The 23,086-nt window shown below is 48.9% G+C and overlaps 1 protein-coding gene across 1 annotated transcript in view; it reads right to left on the bottom strand.

Moving 5' to 3' along the window:
• Window positions 1-14,050: 14,050 nt before the first annotated feature.
• The window catches only part of Igsf3 (immunoglobulin superfamily member 3), a 97,148-nt gene continuing 88,112 nt past the window's right edge, over window positions 14,051-23,086 (bottom strand). Inside the window, exons 9-11 of the mRNA XM_013349925.2 lie at window positions 22,000-22,407; window positions 18,920-19,393; window positions 14,051-17,245 (exon numbers count right to left, since the gene is read on the bottom strand). Coding sequence (XP_013205379.1) covers window positions 16,995-17,245; window positions 18,920-19,393; window positions 22,000-22,407 — 1,133 coding nt within the window. The 3' untranslated portion in view covers window positions 14,051-16,994. The remainder of the gene's footprint in view (window positions 17,246-18,919; window positions 19,394-21,999; window positions 22,408-23,086) is intronic.

Raw genomic sequence — 23,086 nt, 5'->3', positions numbered from 1 at the left:
TACTGACACCACAGAATCTTGTCCCAGTGCTGAGACAGCCAGGCAGCCTTAGGCATTGATTCCCAGTGAGCGACTCCTTGCTGTGTCTTTGGGATCACAGCGTGGCTCCTCTCTGCTCTGCAGGTAGCACCGTGCACTCCCACGAGAAGCTCTCCTGGATGATCAGAACAGCGGCCACCTGGGAAGGAAAGCCTCCCGCCACCCATCTGTACGTCTGCAGAACAGCCACCAACACTCTTTAAAAGTCCAGGCCAGCTTGGATATCAAATACGTCCAGGAATTCTCAGGCAAGTTGCTTCCAGTTTAGGAGTGAGCATGCTCCGTGAGTGTGCAGACAGAAAAGAAGGTTATATCGTCTTTGTACCCAGGCAGGTGTGAGCAGCCTGCTTCTTCCACCAAGCTCTCCAGAAATCTGTTGCTTTGAGACAGAAGCGATGTCCCCTCAGAAGCAATGTTGAACCACGGAAGCTGCACAAACATTGACAGAGGGCTCACCACGGGCCAAGCACTTCTCCTCGGAGGTTTACTTATCAGCTAATTTAATCCTCAGAACTCGGAGAGTTGGTCTTATTCCTTTATTCATTCGGCAAATGTTTGCGGAGTCCCTGAGAGGTGCTGGGCACTGTGGTAAGTGCTCAAGGCACACTGGAAAGCCGAGAAGACAAAGCCCCTGCCTTCTTGGAGTCTATGCTACACAGAGCACACAACAGCAGAGTCTCCAGTGCTGGGTGATATTAGGGGCTGGTGAGAAAAACCAAGCAGAATGATGGGACTGGAGAGTACAAATAACGGGGGGCTGCGGTGGAGCAGAACCGAGTAAAGTAAGAGTGAATCTGAGATTTGGGGGGTAGAGGGTAGAATACCCAGAGGGGGAGAATTATCAGGCTACAGGTAAAGACTGCCTTAGAGTTCTGTTGCTGTGAAGAGACCGTGACCATGGCAACTCTTATGAAGGAAAACATTTCATTGCAGCTGGCTCACAGGTTCAGAGGTTTAGGCCATTATTATTGCTATGGTGAGAAGCATGGTGGCCAGCAGGCAGACATGGTGCTGGAAGAGCAGCTGAGATTTCTCCCTCTGGATCTGCAGGCAGCAGGAAGAGAGAGGGCAGTGCCTCTGGGCCTGGCTTGAGCTTCTGGAGCCTTAAAGCCCACCCCCAGTGACACACTTCCTCCAACAAAGCCACACCTCCTAATCCTTGTCAAATAGCACCACTCCATAACAACCAAGCATTCAAATCTATGAGCCTACGGAGGCCGTTCCTATTCAAACCACCACAAAGACTGTGCTCAGAGGGACTGGGAAGTTAACAGTGAGCCCTCAGCAAATCAGGGCCACAGCTGATGTCCACGCTCTGACAATAGCTTTGAAGCTAAGTGTCACCTTGGGTGGGGTCATCCCCGTCTTACCTTGTCCTTTTATCCTCAGTCCAAGTTCCTTACTTTTCTCTGATGGCCAAAGACATAGAGATCTGCCTGCATCAGCCATATTGTCACAGCTCCCCCACCTCCACTGGGACTGCAGTCATCTCTCCTCTCAGTTGGCGACAAACCCTTGTACCCCAAGATTACGACTTTCTGGAAACTCGCCCTACGTATGCCCTTGGCAGTCAATTTGTTTCTTGAATGGTTCATGCAGAATTGAGCTGCCAAATCAACATCCTCTTGTGCTCTCTTTTTCAAAACGTTTTCTAAAGACTCCTTTTATAATTGTGTGTGTGCGCACATGAGCTCACAGGACATGAGTGTATGCGCCTGAAGAGGCAGGAAGGCATCATATCCCTTGGAGCTGGAGTTACAGGTGGTTGTGAGCTACCTGATGTGGCTGTTGGGAACTAAACTCCTGTCCTTTGCAAGAGCAGGGCATACACTCAACCCCCACCCACCCACTGTTCCTGCCCATTCCCATGCTTTCCTGTCTCCTATACAGCTGATAAAAGGCATGCCCCACCATTGCCCTGCTCCTTTTATTTCTTATCCTTGGTATTTAAAGTCCTTCTTCTTCATGATGTTTCCCTTTAAATCCACAGATCCAATGCAGCAGCCACTCGCCACTCACCGCTAGGGCAAACAGGAATGTGGCGTGAGAGTATAGCCCACACCAGGCTCTGAAGGTTTAATAGGAAAGAGCAGAACAGTCAATCTCTCGTTAACGTTTGCTTCTAACAATGTTGAAAGGAAATGCTGTGGATTGAGGTTAAATAAAATGCATCATTAAAATTAATTTTAGTGGGGGCCCACAGGTGGGGGAGACTCTTCTACCTTGAGTAAAGGTCAGAGAATGTGAGTTTATTTTTACTCTTTCAGAGCTGTGGACAACAGGTGTGGCTCCAAACAAAAGATGCTGACCTAGGGTGTGTTTAATTAGTATTTTGAGTAGAGATGTGGATCTGCTCCACCTTGCTATTCCTGCTCCTTCAAAGGTGATTGGCAGGAGGTTCTAGGGAGTGGCTGCCTGCAGGACACTTGGTTCATTCTTTATATCATGTTCATGAAGTCTGTTACCTCCCCCCACCCTCTTTTGGAGTGAAGTATATAAACATGTGGAAAATAATCCGCGGGTAGTTCAGTATTCACTGAATTTCCCTCTCCGTGATGTCCCGTGTTTCTGTTTCTGTCTTTCATTTCTCTCATCTCTCTGTTTCTTTTGCTTAATAATTCTGATCCTCGTGCTCCTACCCAGGAACGTGCGAACTCTGTCGAGACTGGACCCTGACAGATGACCCCCAACGTGGAGGCTTATGACAAATTTTACCTGCTCCATATTCTATCTGTATTTGATGGTTCTCTTCCAGTCTTGTCCTTTCACGGTACTCAATCCCAGCGTACTTGAAGGTCATGTCTACTTCCGACTGTTCCTGTGTTGGGTATGACAGAGCAGACAGCTACAGCATGCCTTGGGGGATCCGATTCTTATAGGGCTATTTAAAACTCCACGAGGCTTTTAAAGCCTGTTCTCCAAAGTCTGATTCACAGCATTTCAATACATTATTGATCATTTTATTAAAATTCCTATAATCCCCGCTACTTTCCAGACACTCGGTCCCTTGCTGGGAAACTCCACGGCAACTCGTTTATGATGCACGGGATTATTACCTTCTTATTCATCTGAATGTTTTATCAGTCCCTGACTTTATTTATGGAACTTCGCACCTTCTTCTCATGTTTAGTTGTTTGCATAGGTAAAATGCACACGAAGCAATGGGCCGGCAGCACAGTGGAGACTCCAGCACACACTGGAGACCCCACAGCCGCACTAGAGAACACTATGTGTTTCTGTTTGTTTGTGTCCATAATGCTGGGGATTGAGTCAAGAGCCTTTAGCATGGCAGTCAAGTGCTCTTCACTAAGCTATACCCCTAGTTCTTTTTATGAAAATAAAGTGAAAATCAGGAAGATCAAGATAAGTTCATTTCCTGAGAAGACGCCTATGTGGACCCCTTTGATGGACATGGATGGAGAATATAATTTAATATACGGTAGTCCCACTTTCGAGGCAGGGAGCAGACATGCAGTCATTTCGGTGCCCCGAGGCAAGAGGTTCTCTTACTCGCCCTGGTAGCCCTGGTCTCCGTTTGATCTGTGGAGCCACGTGTTGTGCCACGGACTAAGGAATCACCAGCCCAGGCACAAGCAAGAGGTGAGAACGGCAAGAGGCCAAAGCAGCCAGGGCCAGGGAATGAAAGGATGAGGTCAAAGATGACCTGGGTCTGTCTACAAGGGGATGCAAAGCATGTTCCTCCCAAGGAGCAGCAGATGTTGGGGGACCTCACATAAGAGCCCCACAGCTCTTTCCTGAGGGTTTCCTGGTCACAATGTGGGGGCCAGCCATGATAAGCTATGTATGGACAGGTCACCCAAAGGAAGTTCTTTATTTCCAACCATTATCACCTGCCAGAGTAGAACTTGGCCCTCGATAAATTTAATATTTAATACGAGTCTCAGCAGTTTACCCTGAAGCAATACCTGGTAGCAGGAACTGAGATTACCTGGACCACCGCCCAGGAGGAGACTTTTCAAAGGAAATGCCTAACATTCCAACCGTGGTAGATAGGCTCACCTGCCAGCACTTCACCTGGACACCCCTAGACAAAGGTCAGCCAATCAGGGGTCCTGAGCCTCAGAGACCCCTCACCCCCACTTTTACTACTATAAAACCCCAATTCTAATTGAGCTCAGGGCTCTTCAGTTATTCCAATATGTTGGACCTGTGGAGAGACCGAGTTTGTAAACTTGATTAAAAAATAAAGCCTCTTTGCTTTTACACACGGGACTCGGTTTCCTTGTGCGGGGACTTCGCGGATTTGGGATAATAACATGTCATATGTAAATGGCTGTGTCAGGGTTTCACTCCCAGGCCTGACACAGAACGTTTCTGTCTAGAGAATGTGAAGGGGTCCCTCAAGTACAAGTTTCTGGTTACCCCACAGAAAAGGCTATGGACAGTCTTCTGTAGCCGAGCAGAAACTACCCTAGACGAAGCCAGAGAGAGAGAGAGAGAGAGAGTGCAAAATTGTTTATCTAGTTCTAACTCAGTCATGGACTTTTTGTTTTGATAGTAGATAGGTTCATAAAATATATTTGATATTGAAAGTGAAAGACGGAATGGGTGTGGTAGCACGTGCCTTTAATCCCAGCACTCTGGAGGCAGAGGCGGGTGGATCTCAGTGAGTTCAAGGCCAGCCTGGTACAGAACGAGCTCCAGGTCTCAAAAACAAACCAGTGGAAGCGGTGGTGCAGAACACCACAGCTTCCATTCTGAATGCTAACTCTAACTGTGCACACCTTCATTAAGTTGTATAGTCTTCGAGTCTGTTTAATTTTGTCGTGTGATGCTTTTACTTATCCCCAAGGTTTCTTTTCTAATAAGAAAAAAAAAAGGAAGAAAATGGGTCTGGGAATTTGTGTGATTGCCTTCCTCGTCCCCAGTGTGTGTGTGTCTAGTAAATCCAGGTAATATTGATTTCTCTGCATCAGAACAGGGAGTCTGCATAAACCAGCCCCACTTGGCAGTTTCTGCCTTTGAGGATCACGTGTAACCAAGTGAACCAACCAATTGACAAGGGTTGCTTACATCACCACGGGTGACAACCCAAGAGAGCTGCATCCCTTGAGGGTTTGCTCAGTTTCAGGGGAAAGAGCCTGGCACCCTGCCCTCCAGCCCCCTCGCAATTGCTCACTGTTTTTCTAACCCTGGGCAGAGGAGGGGAAATCCTGCAACTTTCCTAACATCCCTTCATCCTTCCTCTCCTCCGGAAGGAATGTTTCAGCTCAGTGGACATAGCTACCTAACACCCCAGCCCTTCCTTTGGCTCACACGTTCTCCCTGCCCTTCTTCCACAGTGTTCCTTAAGGCTTGGAGTGGGTAATATAGACATCTGATTATCTTCTTCCTTTTAGCTATGAGTCTCTGTGGTAGGCACCACCTACTGCACAGAAGTGGTTTCCCTGCCTGAGCAAAGGAAGGCAGCAGCATCAGTGATCTATGGGTATAAACAAACTAGCAGAAGACAAACGGAAGGCACGTCACATCCATTTAACAAAACAGCAGTAATGGCCTCCCTGATGGGGCCCATGACCTCCCTAGCCACAGCTTTTGCCTTGTTTTTATCTTACCAGACTTGAATTCCCTCCTGTGAAGTGGGCCTTAAATCCAACTAGAAAGCCACTGTCTGCATTCTTGACAATCATGTCAGATTGCACCATGCGGGCACATCTTTCCTGGAGTGTTGGTAGTGCAGCAGCCTGAGTCCATAACCAAGCAGGATGGCTGATGACCATCCTCCCCTCCCCCCAGTAGCATGCCAGACACCATCCCTTCCCACAGATGCCATCATCCATCAGGGAGGGAGCCACCAGCTGAGTCCCGGCTTGACTTACTGCAACCAAAGCACATGACGTCTTCAAGTCATTCTAGCATAAAAGCAATAACTGCAGCAATAACTTTCACGGTTTATGGAACTTCAGGGGGCCTCCATGGCTGAAACCTGCAGGGAGGTTAACTCGCCTTTGACATTGGGATTTCTGCCTAAATGTATGGGTTTTGAGACTGCCTCTTCCCAGCCATGTAGGATGCCTTGGTCCAAACTCTTCAGCTTCTGTTTCTGCTGTTCTCTCAGATGCTTTCCAAATCCGCCACTCACTCAAATGTTTAGTGCTATATAATGAAACTCTTGAATGGAGCATGGGCACCAGTCTGCCAAGCAGGGTCCTGTTGATCTGGCATGGCTAAAGAAATACTAGAAAGGAAGTGTTAGCAAGGTCCAGGACAGCATGCCAAGGTCCCATCACTCCTGCCAATTGTTTCAGCACAAGAACAAGGGGTAAAAGGCACTGCCGCCATCTAGTCATCCGAATCCAGTCTTTCTCCATGATGTATCCTGCTTCCTATGCCCAGGACCACTGCTCTTGCAGGGCTACTCTGCCATTGCTCCTGCAGGGCTACTAGGCTTCTCTTCAGCAATATCGGTCTTGGTAGGACTGGCTTATGTTGCTTAGCCTAGCCCATTGTGCCTGCTACTGGTGCTCATCCTGGACCTGACAGACTCCAGGCCAATATTGCGGCTCTTGCCTTTCCTCTGGCTACACCTGGCTGGTGAAAGAGCCCTGATCTAGGTGAACAATCTACTCTCACCCCCTGTGAGAAAGCTTTGGGGGAAGACACGTCTACCTCACACTACCAGTAGACTCACACCACCTGTCTACCCTCAAGCACGCTGCAGAGGACTTCACAAGAGTAGACCCTCTCTCCCAGCAATCCCTTTCTGATTTTATACTCTTGGGGAAGGGCCTTCCAAACCTTGTGACTTTCTGCATTTCATAAGCCTTGTAAGTGTGATAGTCCGTTGAGTCTTATGGCTGTCCCCCATCCAGGAATGCAAAGGAAAAAGCTACACACAAGAAGGTTCAAGCTACTATGCCATTTTGTGCTGTGTGAACTTGGATGAGGCACTGAACCTGCCTGAGCTTGTTCTCTTTACCAGATAGCCTGGGGCAATGGCAGGGACTGACGACCTCAGCCACTTGGGAGGCTGAGTCAGTGCTTAAGATCAGAAGTTCAAGGCCAGTCTGGACAACTAGGTCTGACTTTGGGGGAAAGCACTGGGGAGGGAAGGAAGGAAAAGATAGGAAAAGGGCTGGAGACATGGCTCAGTGCTTAGGAGCATTGCTGTTCTTCCAGAGGACCCAGGTTCGGATCCCAGCACCCACATGGCAGCTCACCACCCTCTCTAACTCCAGTTACAGGGGATCTGATGTCCTCTTCTGACCTCCACGGACACCAGGCATTGCTTATATTCACTTGAGTAATAGATAATACACATTTAGTAGACATTTCAAAGAAAAGGATTTAGCACATTTTAAAAGTAAAAGGGTAAAACACCTGTTCCCACAAAATAAAATAAAGAAAATGATGTCTACACAAAGCATACAATAATATTGCGTTGCTGCAAAGCACTATTTAGCCCGCTACAACAGTTTGGGTTTGACTTTACTATTTCTCAGGAAAAACACAAGACTTTCCGAGCGTGACTGCAGCAAATCGTGCGGACATATGTCGCGCGAAAACGTGAACTACCACAGATGGAGAGACAACAGCTGACAAGCTGGATCCTCGGAGGCTCCCATTGAACATTGTGGTGGGGACGCAAGAAACTAAAGTGAACCAATGAAGGAAGCGTCTGAAAGAGGAATCGGTGCCTGAGCACAAGGAGCTCACTTTCGAGATGGGGAGACAAGGGCAAACTCAGCCACAGCCACAGCCCTGCACAGCAGAAGATGCAGATCTGCACAAACTGATGGATAATAAGTAATAAAGCTGCTAACACATTTTGTCAAGGGCAGGTTAACTGTTTTTGTTTCGGGATTTTTTTTTTTTTTTGCTTATAAGACTTTTCAAAGAATTAGCTTTAGCATATTTTAAAGGTAAAAACATAAAACACCTGGGCAACAGATTTGTATGTTGTATAAGGTAACATCTGGACCCATACTGTCTTTTATTTTTTAAATTTTTTTTAAAAAGTGTGCATTGGTGTCTACCCTGCATATGAGGGTGTCAGATATTCTGAACCTGGAGGTACAGACAGTTGTGAGCTGCCATGTGGGTGCTGGGAATTGAGCCTGGGTCCTCTGGAAGAGCAGCCAGTGTTCTTAAACACTGAGCCACCTCTTTGATTTGTAAAAAATTAAAATATTCACATCATCACCCCTTTTATTTTCCTCTCTCTGGCCCTTCCCATGCCTCTTTGTTCAGATTCTTTCAAATCTGCTGCCCTTTTTTTTATTATTTATGTATATTATACATTCACACATATGCGTGAAACCAACCTCTGACTACCTATTTACTGTTGCTTGTATGTGCCTGATTTCAGGGCTGACCACGTGGTTTGGATCATCTGTGGGGAAGACCGATTGTCCCCCTCAGCAGTTAGTTGCTGGCAGTTCTTTGTCTGAGATGGGGTCCCACAAGACTTCCCCCCTCCACATTAGGTTAGCGTGTTTACTGGTGTTGGCATTGCTTGGGTCTAGTTTTAGCAGCCATATGGTTACAGCATCCTGAGAACAGCTGCCCTGTTGTTTCCAGGAGACACGATTGCAAGGACTTCCCGCCCGTCCTCCCTGAGTCTGGGGTGCAGGAGCAGTGCTGTAGATGTCCCTGTTGGGGCGGGCACCCCATGACCAGCTGTTCTCTGGATTTACAGTTGTAGTTTTCTATGATGGTATCCATCTGTTGCAAAGAAGCTTCTTCAGTGAGGAGCAAGAGCTACGTTTACCAGGAAGATGGCTCACGAACCAAACCCTCCAGCTTTTAAACTCTTGCTTGGTCCTGTCCATGTGTCGCTGAAGTCATCCAGTACCAACCCATGCCAGCTCCGCCTTCATAACAAAGCCAGGCATTTCTCATTTCCTCCAATGCCAGCCCAAGCTTCCACCCCTTTTGTACCTGTGTTGCTTCTGGGATCCCTGCTCCTCTCTATGGGCCATTCTCCACTCAGAGGCGGAATTATTAAAAACACACGCACACTTCATAATACCTATTATATTGATAAATCAACATGTGCTCTTTAAATCTGTTGATAAAGAGACTCTGGGAGTGGGGGATGGGGAGGGAGGGGGATCCTTTGTCTCTTCAAAAAATAAAAAACAAACCCCACCCTGTTCCAAATCAGGTTGGCCCTTGACTGTCTAGTGGGGATAGGGGAAAACAGTATGCAGCTAAGGGTATTAAAAACGTTGTGTCCTTGAACACAGCTATGAAGGAACCCTTTGCCAGCAGAGGTTACTATTGCTTATTCCATGATATAGCAATGCCTGTGGGAACCGGAAGCTGCAACTCCAAATGACCACCTCAGCTGCCCCAGTGGATTTCTGCTGAGGTTGGTAACCAGCCCTGACTGATGTTACCTCAGGCTAGTCCGGTTTCGATGCTGAGTGCCGTAAACAGTTTCGAGGATGTCTTGCTACCTCTCTGCTGCTTTGTCTGCTACTGAAAATCTGTTCATTTACTTCTGCTTCTAAGCACTTAGAGATTGACCTGTTCAAAACTGAAAGCACAGCTATCAGAGGCCGTTTCCATACTTTAAATTTATTCCATTCAAACCCTCTAGAACTTTCCATGTCACTGACTGACCTTCTTTTTGTTGTTGTTGATGTTTTGGTTTCTTGTTTTCCAAAACAGAGTTTCTATGTAGTTTTTGGAGCCTGTCCTGGAACTTGCTCTGTAGACCAGGCTGGCCTTGAACTCACAGAGATCCTCCTGTCTTTACCTCCTGAGTACTGAGATGAAAGGCATGTGCCACTACCAGCCTGACTGTCCATCTTTAGGAGTTCCCAAAATTCATGGGGAAAAAAAAGTCAGGTATGCAACTTGCAGGGCAATGAGTATATCCTTTGTGAGACACAACCTGGTGCCCAGTAAGACATGCTCTAGCTGTAGTTGCAGGAACATTGCTGGTGTCCTAGAGACCACAGGAAGAGGTTGGGTGAAATATTGGCTTCCTTTTTTTTTTTCAGTTTGAAACCACACCCCATGGGATGAGTGCTACAGACACTCAGGCTGGATCTTCCCTGTTAAAGCTCTTAGGAAATTCACTGATAAGACTTACCCAGAGGTGTATCTCCCAGGTGATTCTGAGTCCGTCTGAGTTGAGAAGGAAAATTACTAACCTGGGTGATTGCCATTTGTGTGTGTGAAGTATTTCTGTTCTTTTCCTTCCCTCCCTCCTTCTCCCTCTCTTTCACGTGTTATATGTTTGGTCTAACTACAGATTTAGGGCTGTTCCCTATGTTTCTCATGTTTCTGGGGATGTGCTGTGGGAGCACATTCTGATCCTTCTGCCAATAGCCTTTAAGATACCAGCCCACTTGGGCGTGGTCTCTTATACTGTAAAAGCAGCTGTAAAGTCTGTGCCAGCTCTCCTGCTTGCTTCTAGCTCCCGCTTCCAGCTGCTAGACTCTGTTCCTGTTTGCGCAGAGGACTGTTATCTAGGACAGTGATCTTTAAGTTTTCCCCATAAATAACCCTTTTATTATTCATAATTCTGAACTGGTGTGGGATTGTTTTGTGACTTACATCATCATGAGGATGCAGGCAAGTCTCCCAGAGGGCTCACCTCTAATGGGGCTACAACACTCAGTTGCAAAAACACATTACAGCTCTGTAAAGCAGATCCTACACACAGGTCTGCTGGCTGAAATGACCTCTGAAGGGATTCATGGATTCAAAGGGACACGATTTCAGGAGCTTTTAGGATACAAGCCTGGGTTCTAGCAGTTTCAAAAAAAAAAAAAAAAAAAAAAGAAAGAAAGGAAGAAAGAAAGAAAAGAAACAGGAGTTCAGACATTCATCCCAATATGCTTTTGAAGTCAGCAGAAAGGAGGATGGAAAGGAAGAAGGAAGTTTGATGGAAAGCAGAGGGAGGATGATTCAATGTGGTCATACTCGGAAGAGGAACAAACACAGGGGTCCAGTGAAGCCCCCCCCCCACAGCCCCTCTTGGGAAGTCATGACGTAAGGTTTAGTTTTAAACAGCAGACGAAGCATATGCACATCGCCCATCACTTCTCCTGCTGCCCTGTGCGACCGCCTCCCACAGCTATGCCAAACCGATGAAGGCAATGAGGAGTGGAGGGTCAGGCTGGGGCTGCCACTCCCAGAAGGCTGTGCCCTACAAGGTTGGCCCTGAAGTGACACCATGACAGGCCAGAATGTTTCATCCCATCAAGAGGTGTGTTTCCTCTTCCCCACGACTCAGCCCACACAAGATAATCTCCTCAAATATTAAAAGGGGCCCTTTGAGAGAACTGCTAGAAAGTGGGGTGCCCCGGAGCGCCTCACACAGCATGTCCTTTCCTTAACCTCCCAAGGACTACCAGTAGCCTTAGTGTCTCTCTTCCATTGCCCTGTTGTTGGGTGTGGACTTTTATTATTATTGTTATTTACTTTCATATCTATGTATGTATGTGTTAGGACATGAGCACCATATGTATGCAGTAGTCCTAGGAGACCAGAAGAGGGCACCAGATCCCCTGGAATGGAATCATAAGCCCTTGTGACCCACCTGGCTGTTGGTGTGAGGAATTGAATCTGTCTCTCTGTAAGAAGAGAGATTAAGTACTCTTAACCTCAGCTATTCTCATAGCTCCTTGTTCTTTACAGACAGGGAGTTTCATAGCCCAGGCTAGCCTAGAACTTGTGAAAGCTATCCTTAAATTCCTGATCCTGCTGTGTCTGTCTCCCAAGTGTTGGGCTACTGATTTCTCAATGCCCCCAGGGAATCCAGGGCAGGAAGGCACTGCCAACTGAGCTCGGGCTGTCAGATCCATTCTCTCCCTTGGGAGTGACTCTCCTGGCCCCCAATCACCCCAGCCTGAGCCTATTGATTTAGCTTTCACAGGCTTAGACTCTTCCAACCCACCAGATCCCAGGCCAAATGACTAGTCTCAGACCTGCCCCTCCAGATCCTTCCTGGCTGTCCCCTTTCATGCAAAGAGAAGCATCAAGCTTGGCCCCGAGCCGCTGAAGGAGTGAAGGCATGCTTGTCTTGGGAACAGGACTCTCGGCTGTTCAACCAAGGCATGTCGCCAGTTGTAAACTTGAAGTGAGCTTCTTGCTAGCCTCTCCTTTGTCCTCAGGTGGTGACCCAGGCACACGGACATATGAACAGGAACTCATAGATGTCTCAAATGGCTGTCACTAAATTCCTGGTACTGAAGTTCCACCCCATGGAAACCTTCATTTTATCACCTGTAGATCCTGGGAACTAGACAGGTGCAAGGCGTGGCCCAGAAAATGAGAAAATAAATTCTCCCTGCCCTTTGACAGTCAGAATGTCCCCCACCTGGGAAAGGCAGAAGAGGTGTACAACAGCTTTCAGAAGCCTGTCTTGGAGCTGGGAAGGAACAGCAAGCGTCATATGTGAGCAGGGGTAAGGGTATCAATCACCTGGCTGCTTTTCACAGGGTTGCTGCTTCTATCTTTATTGCAAGGAAACTGACTTGGAGAAGGTAAATGGCTTGCCCAAGACACAGCAAGGGGCCAAGTCCAAAGCCTCCCCTTTGCCCTGCCCACACAGGAAGGGACTGAGAGGAATGGGCCTTGGAACTGAACTGCAAGGGCTGTCAGCATGGGCAGAGGCGAGCTGCAGAATGGTCAGCCCTATCGCCTGGGGCTGGGCAAGCGCCTCAGGTCGTGGTCTCCCCGTACTGGGTGAGTTTGACAGACTTGTCAGACAGAGCCCAGTGACCAGTTCCAGGCCTTTCATTAAGAGAAAGGCTGTGTTCCCATAGAGAATCTCTAGATGTGCCGATGGGCCCTGCATAGCAGACTTCAGGAATCAAAAGTGGCTTATGATGCCTCATAATGCATTTGGCAGAGAGCCAACAAACTCCCTCCCAGGCTGAACTGTTTCTACTTCTCTTTCTTAAAGGATTGTTTGATGTGTCTTCATCATGTGACTGGCATGGTGTGGTCCAGTGTTCCCTTCATTATCATGGGGAATTATGGATGAGAAGGTAAGCAAACATGGCCCAAGGGGCTTGGACCACATTTTGTTGTGGCAGGGTGTTCTCTGTTGCTCTGGGCTTTGGTTTCACCAAACGCTGGGAATTACAGTGTAGGAATCTGGGACACAGTGACAAGACACAGTCCCCGAGCCCAAACACACAGATGGTCATTTTCATCATACGCCTCACGGGAGGTACACGTTCACTTAACCCCAGGGTTTAATGGGGCGGTCTTACTCCATTGTACTCTACCCCACTTTTAAAACTTAGTTCCTGGTGGAAAGAGGGAATGGGGAGGGGGGAGTCAAGCAAAAATAATGCGTATGACTTAGCTGGGGACCATTTGTGGGTACCTAAGAAATCAACAGTCACGTTTCCACCTCATAAGCAAAACTAATACAGAAGACTTAACATGGAATCACTGTGGGCACCGAGGGATCAGCAGTCGCAGTTTTAACTGGGGCCAAGCTAGCAGCTGCACGAAGGTGATAAGAACACAGCAAACGGGGCTGGGAGCAGAGGAAGGCGCATGGCCGAGCCTTGGTAAGGCGGACTGAAAATGGGAGATGGAAGGGAGGGGAGGAGTGGGAAAAGGAGCACCTCCTCCGCTCTCAGCCTTCTGCGCCCTCCTCCTTTGCATTTTCGGTGAACTGTAAAGACCCAACAAGGTGTGACCACTGCCAGGCCTACACTATCCCAGGGCTTCGAGCTGCCTGTCGGCCACTCACAGTGACTGGTGCTCAGTCTCATTGCCTGAGACTGTCCAGCTCCCGGCCTTATGTCCACCCGGGGAAATGCCTACTTTCATTCACAAACACTAAAAAGGCTTGAGACGGGACGGTGGGGTCTGCTGCAGAGGCCCTAGGGAGCCGGCAGGTTCTCTGCATCAGTGTCCTCTTACCCTAAGTTTCCCACCAAAGGAAAACGAGTCACATAACCTGTCACAATGTCAGCTTCTGGCTCCTCCGTGTCACAGCACCTGGGGCAGCAGTCTTAACGGGGTAGAGTTGTAATACACTTCAGCATGTGGCAAAAGGATCTTGAGAAAGATTTTTTTTATCATTTGTACAAAAACATAATTTAGGCTGGGCGAGGGCATGCATAGAAAAGCTACAGCTTGTAAAATTCGAATCTGGTACATCAGTGCCAAGGGCGGAACTCCAGGCCACCCACCGAGCACAGTCCCACAGCCGGAGGTGGCTGGTTCAGCGAGGGGCAGGAGGGCATCGGACTCCAGAAAATGTAAACAGCGTATTGTCAACATAATTTACTACAGTCTCTGCAGTGTATATAAAATGTCTTAGTGCAGCGGCTTACAAATAGTTTTTCCTTTAAAAAAAAAACTGAAACAAACCAACAGCTCTCTACTTCATGCACGGATAGTCTTTTCAACCCATCCCTCTCCAACAATGAATGCAGAGAAACCATTGTTTGAAACAAATATGAAAACTTGCTACAGAAACACCCTGGTGAGAGAGGGTGTGGTCATAGAGTGTCCTGGGACAGGCCTAGCACAGTGGACAGGACAGGTGTCAGGAGTCCCTATGGAGTCCTTTTCTCTCTGAACTCAGAAGACCAAAGCCCAGCACACAATGTGCAGCGAGGTCATCCAGCCACTGGAGGGCACCATCACCATTCAGCTGACAACACATGTCCATGGAACCAGCCACAGAGAAGCCCTGTGGTTTTTGCTTGTTTGTTTTTCATAGAAAGCTCAGAGTTCAATTTTGATTGCATCCCCAGCCCCCAGAACATATACACACAAAAAGCAGTTGTTAAAATACTGACATTGGTTTCTTTGTTCCCTTGAACGTCCTGCAACCGTTTTGCATATTTACGTGAAGCATCAGTTTTCTGCGGCGAAAGAGCCCATCAGAAACTTTAATCCAGGCCAGCCCTCTGGCGTCTCCCCATCCAGTGGCGGAGTCAATCTTCCCTCGTTGACTCAGCCTAAAAGCCAGGAGTCAGCAACTACTCACCAAGAGCCCACACCCATGAAATGAAGGAACAGAACAAAAGACATTCTTTCTTCCTGACTGAGCCAGTTTGGTCCCCGTTTGTTGATGCAGCATAAATGAGAACCAGCAGGGTAGGCACCCGAGGAATTAAGGTGCCTGGACACCTCTCAGAGAACTAGAGGGCCAGGAGGGGAGAGGAAGGTTTGTCTTGCTTCCCCTCTTCTCCTCTGCCACCCTGCAAGCAGCCCACACCCAGCAGATCCCTTGAAGGACCTGTAACCACAGGGCCCAGAGGCCTGGAACTCCTGGAGCTTCCATGTTTGCTTATTCTCGTTAGATTTACTTCCACAGTCTTGGGCAGCTTTTTTCTACCAGGCTCTCTATCTTGGGACGCAGGATGCAAATTCCCATGGGAAGGTATGGCTGGTGAAGATGGGGGAGAGTGGGGGTGGGGGCTTCACAAGGTCTTCAGAGTGAGCAAAAGGCAGGATTCGAGATTGATGCTGAGGCTGTAGAGCAGCTAAGCATCTGGCCTGGGGGGGGGGGGCCGGGGATTTCGGATTTGTGGGCTGAAAATTAAAAGCCACCAGCACAACCAGAGAACCTGAGCACGCGTGCACGCGCATACACACATACACACACCCGTTCAACCTAAACCACACACACACACACACACACACACACACACACACACACTCCAACAAAGCAAAGGGATAACCCCTGACTCAACACTGTGTTCCCTTGTCTGTTGAGACTAGGAGACAGCAAAGATCACAAGAAATTGCTCCTGGTCCTCTCCTAGGACAAATGGACAAAATTCCCACAGCAGTGAGATTTGGGGAGAGCAGTGACGGATAAGGAAGACCTCATCGTCTGGAAGGAAGACAGAGAGAGGTGAGAATTCCTCCAGCCTCTCCAGCAGGCTCTAGGGACACCCCCGTACCCCTCCATTCTCCCAAGCTCAGTGTGATACAGCTCAGCACCCTCCATGGGGCCACACACAGCCGCCCTCTGGCCACAGCGCTCCACTCAGGCAGTCCCTTCCGGGTTCACTGGACCTGTCCCCTTGAAGATTTGGCAAAGCACCTGCAGATGAAAACTACCTGCTCAGTCAGGAGACTGAGCTTGCCAACGACAAACCTTCTTTCCTCCCTCCCTAATCACTGGCTTTGGTCACTACAATAGTAGGTACGTATGCTCAGGGCAACCCTCGGAAACCAGGCGCCATCTGAAACGCTGGACCCATCCTTCAGGCTGGTTTGCCTTTTTTTTTGGCAAGGACCAGATCTCCCCTTTCGTCCCTGCTGGCAGATTGGCTCGCTGGACACCATCTAATCCTAACGGAGTTCCGCAGGGTTTCTTCTGCACATGCGCAGTTCTTTGAAGCAAAATTCAATGCTTTCATCTTGACTATAAAGTGGTTCCAACAACTCCAGCTGAGGGAAAAGATAAGATACAAATTGGGCCCACGCTACACATATTTTCAAGTCTTGCTAAGAAAGTAAAAAAAAAAAAATGTTTGGGTGTATTTTGATCCACGGGTGGCATTTTCAAATGTGCAAAAACAAAAATGTCTTGGAAGAGATTTCTTGTTACTATAAAGTCGTCTTCCTCTTGCTTTTCAGTTGTGAGAGAAACCCTTCCACAACACTGTGAGATCCACACGGAGAGGACCAAAGGGGCTTAAAAGAGTACATTACACAGAACAGGAAACCCCGTAGCACCGATCTGAAAACACGAGACAGACTGGCGAGTAGATGCGGCACCTGGAGCTACGCACGACGGTACCAAAACCAAAAACTAGAAACCCAGGATGCTGGGTGCAAAGAGCTACCAGAACTGCCACCTGGAGGCAGTCATCTCTGTGACCAGGATCTTCCAACACACTCCAGGTCTGACTGGTTCCTGCAGGGAAACCGCAGAGTTCGGGTGCCGTCGCCTGTCCAATCACAGAGCATGAAGCAATGAGGAAAAGCCCACAGGGCTCCTCTGACCCGACCCTGCCATGGGCAACGTCTGCTGGGGGTCACCTCCCTTAGTCTATGGCTCCAGGATGGATGCTGAGCACAGGGGGCTCCAGGCAAGTCGGGGAGTAGTTGAGGTGCGGCTCCTTGATCCAGAGCAGGGGCACCCCGTTCTTGCCCTCTGAGTTCTTGCTGGAGCTCCGGCTTTTGAAGCGCACCAGCAGAATGGTGATGATGAGGATGCCGAAGATGGGGAAGGGGTAGAAGAAGACAAAGTAGAAGAGCGCATCGTTGGAGCAGATGAGCGACTGCAGGGTGGAACCTGGAAGGCAGCAAGAACTGTCAGGGGGGAGCTAGGTCTGGATGGAACTGCTTCCCGCTCCTGAGAGGAGAGGTCACCTGCCCTATAGAGCGCTTCCACACGCTCTCCTAGCCCTCCCCCTGCCTCCAGTGGCCGGGAGACTTTTCCCTGTTAAATCTCTCACAACACCCCAGCCATTTGTTCCCCTTCAGTTCAAATGATACAGTGTTTCCATTTCTACTGGGAAAGTCTTACACTAAAGTTGATCTTATGGACCGTGAACTCGATGTCTGGGGTGTCAGAGAAGCTGACCCCCATTCATCCTCACCCCCCCCCTTTGTGGTAAGCAGGTATCTACCAGGTCCTTCTGTGCCCAGTTCTGCTGTAGACGCCTCTCTCGGGGATCTAGCACACTCCCTGCCTGCCTGCCTGCTTGCTTCAAGGAGCAACTGTATCGGAAAGACACTTGCTTAACACTCTCTACTCGCAAGTCAGTGTGGGCCATGGACAGTGTCCAGTGTCTGCCTGCACAAGGTGGGCTTACAGCAGACATGGTAGAGAATGAAGCGAAAGCCCTGATACCAGGTCAGGCTGCACGGTAACTATTAGCCCTTGGCAGGCAGCCGGTCTCCCAGTGAGCCCTGTGTTCACGAAGCTTATTACAGGGATCCACAGAGCAGGTCAAGCGTGGCCTCGACACTCTCATTTCTGACACTGGTGCACATCGGTTCAGGTCTCTCCATTTCCCTTCTGTCAGACAGTTGCACACCATCAGAACTAAGACAGCACGTGCTTACACTTAATAGTTTGCAAATTTCTATCAAGTTACTGGTGGCCAACCACTCTCAACCCATAAAAGCTTCAGTTTCACGGAACATGAGGTCAACAGGAAGTGATATGGGCAGAGATTTCCGAGCAGCCTGAACCTCAAATCAAGATGACAGAAGACAGGATGAGCAAACTGATTTGAAAAGAGGTTGAAAACTTGAGATTTCTTCGGTTTCTGAACGCTAAGCCGATTCCACTGGAGCAAACACCATGCTCGGCCTGATCCACTCTACATTTTGACAAACGGGCAATCAAACAAGCATTTTCTCTAGTCTCTGTTTGGAGTGAAAGGCCCTCACAGGAAGGAGACCGTGTTCAGGACCCATTTGAGGTGATAGGCTGCTGTTGTGTCTCTCCAAACTCCCCAGTTCTGTCCTTCTAGGCTGGTCTCAGTGACCAGGCAAAATCTGTGACACCCACCCCTAAGTCAGATTCCAGAATAAAAGCGACCCAGGGACATGAGGGAAGGCATGATTGATGGCTTCCCCTCTTCCCTCCCTCCCGTAGTCTGGAAATACTCGCTAAGTCACTGTAGGCTGACTTGGCATTCTAACGTGTAACAGAAACACCAAGCAAGACATGCGTGCAGTAAGATTGTACTGACTCAGGTAGAGATCAGATTGATCACACAAGCCACATGGTATGTCATCATTTTAATTCCTAGCTCTGTTTTTTTTTTTGCATGGGTAACTAAGGGTCAGTCAGCAATGTGGGCTAGTGTGTCAAATTCTTCCACATCTCAAACCCTACTACTAAGTGCCCATAGCAGTGAGGAAAAGTGCTTATTAACCCACAACCAAGCTTTTTCACTTTCCAAACCCTGCAAGGACAACAGGGACACCCTCTTGTGTAACTGGGGAAACTCACTTGTGTCCAAAACCCGGATGCCAATGGGAGCCGACTCCTCCTCGGTTAGCCGGTACCATTCTTTCTGAGGGCTGGGCAGCCACTCTTCCACACGGCAGGAGTAGTTGCCTGTGTCGTGGGGGCTCGCCTCAAGCACCGTGAGCCGGTACAGCAGGGGCGAGAGTCTCTGGAAGCGCAGCCTGCCCTCCCAGGGGCTGCCTTCAGGACCAAAGACAGCATCAGGTCCCACGCTTAGCAGGACCATCCTCTCTGTCGGGTCTTCACCATCCTCTTCTTCTGATACCACCTCCTCCTCTTGGTCCTCAATGTCAAGGCTGCCCCTTCTTCCTCCACCTTTAGTCCTTAGAGAATACCAGGCCACGGCAAAGCGGGAGTCCTGGCTTGATCGAGACAGGATGCTGCAGTCCAGCTGGAAAGCTGCCTTCTCAGACACGGTAGCATTGGGGACCACTGTGTCCACCTGCAGGGCGGCATCTGGGGAGGAACAAGAACAGAGAAGGGAAAAAGACTGATTTACTTCCCCAGGAATGTGGCTCAGAGCTGAAAGGGCTTGCTACACAGACCTGAGTTCAAGCTGCTCCAAAACCCAAGTCAATAAGCCAGATGCCAAGGGTTTGCAGGAGAAGCGCGAGGTGGGGGGGGGGGCTGATGCTGGGGAGATAACTCTGTGGTTAAGAACACTTGATGCTCCTTTTTTTTTTTTTTTTTTTTTTTTTTTTTTTTTTTTTTTTTTTTTTTTTTTTTTTTGGTTTTTTTGAGACAGGGTTTCTCTGTGGCTTTGGAGCCTGTCCTGGAACTAGCTCTGTAGACCAGGCTGGTCTTGAACTCACAGAGATCCACCTGCCTCTGCCACCACAGCCCAGCTACTTGATGCTCTTGTGGAGGACTGGGGCCCAATTTCTAGCAGCTACATAGAGGCCTACAACCATCTTTAATTCCAGTTCCAGGAGACCCTTCTGCTGCCCTCTGCAGGTACCAGGCACACATGTGCGTGTGCGCGCGTGCACACACACACACACACACACACACACAACACTCATATACATAGAATAAAATTTTTAAATCTAAAAACTTTTCTTTTATGGTATGGGGGCACACATCTTTAATCCCAGCACTTGGGAAGCAACAGCAGGCAGATCTCTGTAAGTTCAAGGCCAGCCTGGTCTAAGAATTCCCCAGGGTTACATAGTGAGACCTTGTCTCACCACCCCCATGAGAAAATTAATTAAATAAATGCATAAATGAACAAGGGAAAGGGAGGGCAGGAAGGAGGGAAGATGGAGGGGGACTCTGGACTGTGTATAGGGTCTCAGGCTTAGGGGCCACACTGGGATCACGTCTGCAGCAGGACAGAAACCTGCATCCGCTCTGTCTGCTCTCAGCTCTGCAGAAAATTCCTTCAGGCTCATTTTCCTTGTTAGAGAAATCTACCAGGAAGACTAGACATCATTCTAACTGGCAGGGACCTAGCTGGTCCTCCATAAATGTTTGTCTCTACCCACTCCATGGGGGGCTTCCCCAGTGATCTGCCAAATGGGTAGGAGCTGGGGAAGTGTGTCCAGCTGCCGTTCCCTGTTCCCTACACTTTACTTCCAGGGAAAGAGAAGCACCAGCCTCCAGGCAAGGTAGCAGCAGCAGTAGCAGCAGCAGCAGCAGCCGCAAAACAGCCAACTATGTACACAGAAGAAGAAAACACGAAGGGGATTTCTCCTCCAGCAGGGACAAGCGCAGATGAAGTCAACCACTGCCCTCCCCTGAGACAGCATGGTACACAGCACAGCTGCTGACTACTCCAACTCTAGCTCAAATCAGATGTGACACAGAGAGAGGAGCCTGCAATGCTACAAGGACCGCGGGAGTGCACATCAAGATGCCAGGAAGATATAAGGCTAGGTGTTTACACTGACAGGTCGCAAGTTCAGTTCCACGCCATGTCCTCAAGGGATGGGTGACTCTTTGCTGATAAGGCTCAGTGGTGTTGCGGTGCTACGGGAGGCACGGGGACGCTGCACATCTCAGTCTTAATTATGTGTTAAATGTAACAATAATTACACCCAGTAATTATATGCGTTTACACACTTTAGAAATGGCAATAGAGACAAGAGGAACAAAAGGCCACATGGAAAAGTCATTAGTGCCAGTGAGATGATTGGAAGCGAGAGTGGCGGCTGCAGGTCCTTGCTGCTTTCTGCTTAACGAAGCCAGGCTTTCCTACTGAAAACCCACCGGCACAACTTCTGAGCGCAGGGCCAGTGTTTCAAGGTCTCTGTCATACTAACCACCTGTTCCGATCTGAATGTATACTTTAAAAGGAACATAGTCTTATGATCTAGAATAATTAACTGCTGCTTTGATTCTAATTAAGAAATCTAATCACCTGAGGAGAAAGCCTGACGTGCAAGTTCCCATTCATAGGAAAAACAAGTTGAGAGAATTTAGAATACAAGTGTACAATACAAATGTTCATATGCAAACAATTTCTTCCTTTTTTAATAAAAGGATTTATTTATTTTTGTTTTATGTGCATTGCTTGTGTAAGGCTGTTGGGTCCCCTGGAACTGGAGTTATAGACAGCTGTGAGCTGCTGAGAATGGAAACCGAGTCCTCTGGAAGAGCAGCCAGTGCTGCTAACTGCTGAGCCATCTCTCCAGCCCTGAGGATCATTTCTTAAGAACTGTAACAGCTACCCTTTACTAGACTATATTTGGAATCACATAGGAGACACCACCTTTGAGCATGTCTAGGAGGGCATTTCCAGAGAGGGTCATCAAGAAGGGATGACACACCCACTCCGAATGTGGGCAGCACCACCCTACGAGCTGGGGTCCTGGTGAGGAAAAGGAGGGAAGGGAGCAAGCCGGCTAAGCAGCAGCACCCACATCTCTCTGCTTCCTAACTGGATGTCACGTGACCAGCTGCCTCATACTCAATGTCCCCCCATGATGGGCCCGTCTGTCAAACCAACCCTTCCTCCCTTAAGTTGCCTCTTGTTGGGCATTTGGTCACAGAGACGAGATAAGTGCCTATACAAGCATCCAAAATATTCTTAACACGGAAACATGGAAGGGTAGGGGCCTTACCAGGTCGCATGACGGTGACGACTGTCTGCCCAGCTGTATCTTCAGCCCGTTTATACCACACACCACTGGGGCTGGGCAGCCACTCTTCCACTCGGCAGCTGTAGGTCCCACTGTCCTGGACCGCCACATTCTGGATGAAGAGCCTATACACGCCAGAAGAAGGGCTCTCCAGGTGCAGCCGCCCCTTCAGGTTATTTTTGGCGGCCTGTTCACCATAGTGGAAGGTGGCATCCCGGCTCAGGTGGGCCACTACTTCTCGCTCTGGGTGGTTGGGCTTCCACACAAACCATTCCACCATGAGCTGGGAGGCCATGCTGGTACGGTTCAGGACCACGCACTCCAGCTGGATCTGCCGGGTCTCCAGGACGGACAGGTTCCCCTGGGCTTGGCTGAGCTTCAGGCGGCTGTCTGAACAGGGAGAAAGAGACAGGGTAACGGTGACGTGACAGCAGGCAGTGCACAGCACCCTCGAGAGGGCAGCTGAACAGGTGTCCCTGGAGCACAGGAGGGCATCCCATGCATGCTTTTCAAACATGCACTCTAAGTGTGTTGGATCCTTGGCTGTGTGGGAATCCACTGCTCAGCAAGAGCTGTCTCTGGTTCAGAACCCTTCCCTAAGAGGTTTCGATGTTTGGAGGAGGAGAAATAAGCAAGAAAGGACTAACGGCAGAGACTCCAAAGTGCAGAGACTCCAAAGTGCGTGGTTGACAGAAGAGGCAGTTAGCAAGAGAAGGGGCAGGCGTGGGCAGAGTGACAGCCCCCTCCCAGCAGTGATAAACGCTAAGTTGAACCCAGGGTCCTGCACATGCTATGCATGTACTGTACTACTGAGATATCACTGCGGTGCTGTGAATGAGAATGGCCCCATAGTCTTACTTATTTGAATGCTTGGTTCCCAGCTGGTAGAACTATTTGAGAAGGATTAGGAGGTGTGTTCTTACTGGAGCAGGTCTGTCACTGGGTGTGGGCTCTGAGGTTTTAAAAGGCTACACCATTCTCGTTCTCTCTCTCTCTCTCTCTCTGTCTCTCTCTCTCTTTCTCTCTCTCTCTCTCTGTCTCTCTCTCTCTTTCTCTCTCTCTCTCTCTC

Source organism: Microtus ochrogaster, chromosome 21 (genome assembly GCF_000317375.1).
Source record: "Microtus ochrogaster isolate Prairie Vole_2 chromosome 21, MicOch1.0, whole genome shotgun sequence".
In the NCBI taxonomy this organism is placed as follows: Eukaryota; Metazoa; Chordata; class Mammalia; order Rodentia; family Cricetidae; genus Microtus; species Microtus ochrogaster.
The sequence above is the reverse complement of the archived record's forward strand: the minus strand, read 5'-3'. Positions and strand labels throughout refer to the sequence as shown.